This window comes from Tinamus guttatus, unplaced genomic scaffold (assembly GCF_059628265.1).
Source record: "Tinamus guttatus ecotype Peru unplaced genomic scaffold, ASM5962826v1 Tinamus_guttatus_pri_ptg000188l, whole genome shotgun sequence".
Taxonomy (NCBI): domain Eukaryota; kingdom Metazoa; phylum Chordata; class Aves; order Tinamiformes; family Tinamidae; genus Tinamus; species Tinamus guttatus.
Window position 1 is genome coordinate 2,361,280 of NW_028288722.1, and position 6,000 is coordinate 2,367,279.

General features: G+C 58.1%; 1 protein-coding gene across 1 annotated transcript in view; it reads right to left on the reverse strand.

Annotated features, from left to right (window-relative positions):
• The window catches only part of LOC104567239 (heparan sulfate glucosamine 3-O-sulfotransferase 3A1), a 37,683-nt gene extending 34,927 nt beyond the window's left edge, over positions 1–2,756 (reverse strand). The window contains exon 1 of the mRNA XM_010214045.2: positions 2,142–2,756. Within this exon, the coding sequence (XP_010212347.2) occupies positions 2,142–2,707 (566 nt within the window). The 5' untranslated portion in view covers positions 2,708–2,756. The remainder of the gene's footprint in view (positions 1–2,141) is intronic.
• Positions 2,757–6,000: the final 3,244 nt, after the last annotated feature.

Genomic DNA, 6,000 nt, shown 5'->3' on the forward strand with positions numbered 1-6,000 from the left:
ATTCCTGAAGGTCTGGGCAACAGCAGCTGCTGCCAAAGCTGCTCTTTTGTTTCCAGGAGGAAGCGTGGTCCAATCTCGCCAGGTCCCCCATGGATGCCGGCAGCCTCCCTGCCGCAGCCCAGCTCCGCGCTCCCCGGGACCCTCTGCCCAGCCCAGGCAGGGCGCTCGCTAGCCGGAACGGTTCCCCATGGGCACTGAAAGCATTTCAGAGCATCTATACCTTATAGTGATGCTGCAGACTGACTGCTTGGAAATGAGGGGAAAAAAAAAATAAATAAAGCGGGGCGGGGGGCAAATGAAACTTAAGACCAATTCTCAAGACAACAAACTAGCACCGCTGGCAAACATCTGCCCAATACCCCCATGTTGAGTCTGTAGCAAAGATCACAGCCAAGCCCTGGACAGATGCAGATATTTTTAAAGGATGTTTTGCAGCAGGCTGGTAACTGCCAAAGCAGGGGCTGCTGCTGCTGCGGCTCTTGCACCACTACGGGCCACGTGTATTAACAGCGATTACTCATACGAGCCCGTCCTGCAAGATTAGGTCTCGCAGGAATAGCCCCATACAAAGAATTCACTGTGCTGCAGCCTCCACAGGGCTAAGAAAGAAAAAAAAGGAGGGAGAAAAAAAAAAGGTGAAATTCAGTACATTAAATACAAACAGCACCAATTAACGGAAACGCTCGTGCACCAAATGTAACACACAGCGACTGCCCGAACGGCCTGCGGGGCAGCACCTCCACCAGGCAAGAGCTGCTGGACGAAGACCGAACCTCGGGAAGATGAAATCCCCTACGCTGCAGGCCGGGCTATGCACTGAACGCCCACGGCTGCTCCTCCGCTGACGGCTCGTGCCCTCCTTGGGCACAGTGTCCCAGAGCAGGGATGCCCCGATGCCATCTGCACTCTGGGCACTCAGGGGCATCCTCTTAAACAGCAGCTTTTCTGCATGTTTGTCCCTGCCCGTCCGCCCCCCAAATCCCATTTATTTCCCACAGGCAAGCTCCAGTTTGAGTTGTTGAGGTTTCCAGGTCTGCTTGCAATGTTTCCTTTCCGATACAAGGTTGACACGGGGAAGCGGGATGAGCGCGCACTAAAAATACCCTCCCGCAACAGCTCCAGCCCACACAGAAGGAAATCTTCCTTCCCGGGGAGCCCACGCGCGGCCCCGGCCCCAGGCGATGCTCGGGGGAGCTCATCGCTCGCTCGCTCGCGCAGAGACTTTCCATAAACACGGGACCGTGGCTGTGATCCCGCTGCACATTTCAACACCGTCCCTGCAAACCCTCCTCCTCTCAGCTAGCGCCTGGGCTCAGCACAAATGGAAAACAAGCACTGAGGGGACTCGAAAGCCTGTTCTTTTCGCTCCTTCATTCATGAAAACCACAGACACCAGGGTGCTTCACAAGAGAGCCGTTTCTACCTCACTCCAACCTGCCCCTTCTATAGGGACCCACCAGAAATCTCTCCTTTATTAACTTTAAAAGGCACAGGGAAACCACCTAAACAAAACGAACAGGATCTCTGCCCACTAGCTTTGCCAATTCCCTTCTTATTTGCAAGGAGATCCCTCTTATTTGGGTTAAGGAAACAGGTTTTATTTATTTATTTTTAAACAAGGGGAGGGCATGAGCAATGGTCCTTTTTTTTTTTTTTTTTTTTTTTTTGGTAGTCATCACTGAGCGGCTGAAATATCTGCATGCAAAATACATTTTCTCCCCCGCACTGAGCACAGACAAGTCGCTTTTAACTATCCCTCTCCAGGCTGTGATTCAGGAGAGGCGCCGGAGGCCCTTGGGGTCCCCCGAGTCAAGCAGAGTCTCTTTGCACAGGGAGGCAGCCAGGGCTGGGGGAGACCCCCCAGCAGAGCCGGGAGGGCTTAAGGGGGTCCCCCCGACATCCTCGTGGGAACGTGGCTGTCCCTGTTCCCCCGATGCCCCCATTGGCACCTGCGCTCTGCCCCAGGCAGCAGGTATGGGATTTGGGGCAGGATGGGGCAGGAATGGAGCAGAGATGAGGAAAGCGCACCGGGGAGAAGCAGGGCCGGGGCTTCGCGGCGCGGGGCCCGGGGCCACCAGCGGGTGGCGGTGCCGGCCCGGCCACGGCCGCGTCCCCGCGCGCTCGCGTCCCCCGTGCCCTACCTGTACCAGGCGAGTCCGCGCTCGTAGTTGCGGTCGAAGAAGTGCGGCTCGGCGCCCACGGCGCGCACGTCGGGGTGCACGCGCAGGAACTCGAGCAGCGCCCGCGTGCCGCCCTTCTTGACGCCGATGATGATGGCCTGCGGCAGCCGCTTGCCCCCGTCGCCCAGCAGCGGCGGGAGGGTCCCGGCCGCGCTGCCCCCGCCCGAGCCGCCGGCCCGGCCGCCGCCGCCGCCGCCGCCCCCGGCCGGCGCCTCCGCGCCCGGCGCCGCCTCCTGCCGCCGCCGCCGCTGCCGGAGCCGCTGCAGCAGCCGCTTGCGCCGCGCAGCCGCCGCCTGCCACGGGGCCGGCTCGGCCGAGCCGCCCAGGTAGCCGCCGCCGCCGCCCTCCTCCTCCTCCGAGGCGGCGCCCGCCGCGATGATGGGCCCGGGCAGCGTCTGGCAGCGGTCGGCCAGGCAGTAGAAGACGTAGAGGGACATGAGGAGGGAGCAGAGCATCACGAGGAACTTCTTGAAGATGCTGCGGGGCAGGGGCTCGGCGCCGGGGGGGGCCGCCCCGCTCACGGCCATGCTGCCCCGAGGCGTCGGCCGGCCGCGCTGGCCATGCTCAGCATCCCCCCGGCGCAGCGCGGACCCTCCGCCGCCGCCGCCGCACGACCGGCCTCAGGGGGGCATCGCCGGGGCCGCCGCCGCCGCCGCTCCCGGGCGCCGGGGGCTCCGCTCCGCGCCGCTCCCACGTGCGGCGGCGCCGGCGGAGCAAAACTTCGGCGGCGGCACCGGCGGGGCGGAGCGGGGCGGGCCCAACGCGCGGCGGGGGCGGGCGGGGCCCCCGCGCCGCCCCCGGCCCCGGCGGAGCCTCCCCCGGCCGGTCCCCCCGGCCCCGCGCCCGCTCGGGGCGTCCCCGTCGCTCCGCATGTTGAGCGCCGCTTCCCCGGCTTAGCCTTGAACCAGGTCAGCGCTGCCCCCCGGCCCGCAGAGCCCCCACCCGGGAAACCCCTGCGACCACCGACGTGTCGCGTGTTCGTAAGAAACATAAATAGAGGTGCGGCGCGACGGGCGGCCCTCGTGCTAAGCCCAGCATAGAAAAACCCGCAAACGGATCGTTCCCTGCTCGCTTGGACCCGCCGTCCACACGCGAGCCACAGTCAGGCCCACGGGAGGCAACGCACCCGGGCACAACACCCATCACGGCACGATGACACTGCATCGGCTCCTGTGCTCCGAGGGGTCTCCAGGGCAGGAGCAGCTCTCAGCTCCACGCTGCTGCTGCCCCTTGTTTCCTTGCCCGGGGGAATGCCCTTCTAATTGGAAATGTTTGTCATAGATTGCAGGATTTTTAAACAAACTTGCACATGAAACACTTCACTTAGATCTTATTCCTTTCCTCTGTTCAGTGTGGACCTAGCTGAGGGATTAAACTTTGACTGCTTGGCAGTAAAGCTGGTGTGTCTGCAAATTAGTCAATGAAAAGGGGGGGGAAAGCAAATTTTGCAATGAATAATAACCAACCATCTGCAGAGCTAGCTGATTAATAAAAACATGTTTCCAAACAGTAAACAGGCTCAAATTAATAACAAATGTTTGTCGCAAGGAATTATTGTCTTCAATCTTCTCACCACTTTGCGGCAGTTTTTCTCTCCTTGAGCAAAGGAACTTACCTTTAATACACAGGTTTCCTCAGCCTCTCTGCAACCAGATCACTTAATCTCAGATTTGCGAGGGCCGTTTAAAGGTGACAAATTCAAATTATTTTAGCGTTTTGGGTCTTGCAGCTCTTTGACGTGCAAGCGGAGGCGCCCGATTCCCAAGAGGGTAGGAGCAGGTCAGGCCCCTCACACCTCTAGGCAATGATGTTTGTCATTAGGAACCAAAATGCCGTTATCAACCTCTGCCATGATGCCAAGTACGTGGAGTGGATAAAAAGCCATTGCTGACTCTCAGGGCCTTGGAGTGGACCCATGCGAAGCTCTTTCACTTCTGCTTTTTTCCTCAGTGCTGGGGGCAGGGGGATGTTTTCTGTTGAAATAAATATTTGTTTCAAGCAGAGAAATGAGCAAAGGAGGAAAATGGGCACAAGAGAGTGGCAGGAGCTTGTGAGTGCATCCCACAGCTGGGGAGGTTTGGTGCTTTTCTTCTGCCTGAGTGATCCTGGAAACACCGGGGATCAGCTCAGCTTTCATTGAAAAAAGTCGCTGGCTACCTAGTGAAAATATGAGTCACTTTAAAAATTGCAGTGTTCAGAAAGAACTAAGCCAAATATGTTTGTATTTAAAATCAGCCTGTATTTAAGGCAATTTTGTGATTTTTTAATTTTCTCAGCACCTGATTCTTCATTTCTGAGTGCTCAGGCTGGAGACACAGCGGCTCTTGTGGTCTGTGACAGCTCAGTGAGCAGCAGGGTGTTTCACCAAAGGGCAAGAGGAGGGATGGGGAAGCGCTGCAGTGTCCCCCCTCTGCACCCGCAGCGCCTTGGCATCGCTCTGCCCGCTGCTACGAGCTCGTCCCAGGCGCCACGAGGCCTCTGCCCGCTCAGAGCTCTACGTACGAGGACCACTCATCAAACACAGTGCTGCTAAAGTTAGCAAAATTGGGCAGATGACATTGTTAGAGCCGGTTCGGAGGATTTATGCCTTTTCTCTGGTGGAGCCTTAATACAAAAATAGCCATTCTTGGGGATAACGGGTGTTTTTTTTCCCCTGGAATTTAGAGGCTTGGAGCCAAAGGTGCTTCCCATTTTACCCACGCCTGCACCACTGGCGATTTTTCCTCCAGCCTTTTTCTTCTCCTCTTAAATTTCTTCCACGGTGCTCGCTCCATCTGTCTGCTTCAAAGTCTGCCCTGCTGCTCCACTCCCATCAGAGCATCCTGTCACTTGTGGGGTGATGCGGCTTCTCGGGGACACGCAGGGATCCTGTCCCCACCTTGGCAGGTGGGCCCAGAGCGGTGGGAGGCGAGTTTGGCCATCCCAGTGGATGGATTACATTCAGCAGCCAAAATGCTGTTGCTTTTGCCTTAGTTTTATGCAAAATGTATTATTTTGAAATAATAACAATATTAGTATCAATAATAATAATACTAAGGGGCTGAGGACTTCCATCCTATGGCATTCCCAGGCGCTCCCATGCAGGAACGTCTGGTAAAGCTCTCCAAGCCCAGAGGCCAGCCCGGGCCCCCACGGGAACTGCTCTGTTTCTCCCCTTTACTGGTGACCCGTAGCACGGACGGGATCAGGGGTTAAACTGGGAGTACGTCCGGGAAGCCCTGGGGCAGCACAGCTTAACGAGTGCTTACAAGGCTGGGAGCAAGGGGAAGCGCTGCCCGTCAGGACGCGGCTGCCCAAGAAAACGTCCCATTGTAGCCGGCGCTGGCGGCCGGGCCGGAGCAGGGAGAAGCAGATTGATAAGCAAGGGGCGTCGTGACCCCACGGGCTCCCGCGACAAAAGCTCCTTCAGCTCAGCTGAATGGGGACAATAGCTAATGGGAACAGGCCAGTGGCAGCCCCGGGATCTGAGAGCCGGTCGGAGAGGGAGGAGGCAATGGAGGGTCCTGTTTTCCCCAAATCCTCTATTGAGCACGGTAATCTCCTGGGCTTTCCCCTCTGCACATCACTCAGAAAGTTCAAGGACTTCTTGCCTTCCACTGCAGGAACATGCGTATTGTCCCCAAATGTCCCTGGGGCTGTGGCCGCCCGGCCTCGTCCCAGGACCTCCTGGTGCTCCCTGGCTCCATAGTGGTGCTGGCTAGGAAATCATCCCTGCTCCAGCTCCCCTCCATGCCTAGAAGGGGATGCCCAAATTTCCCTCACCTTTCTCCCTGGGAGCAAGGCGTGATCCTAGATGAGCCACCGTTTTACTGGCATAACT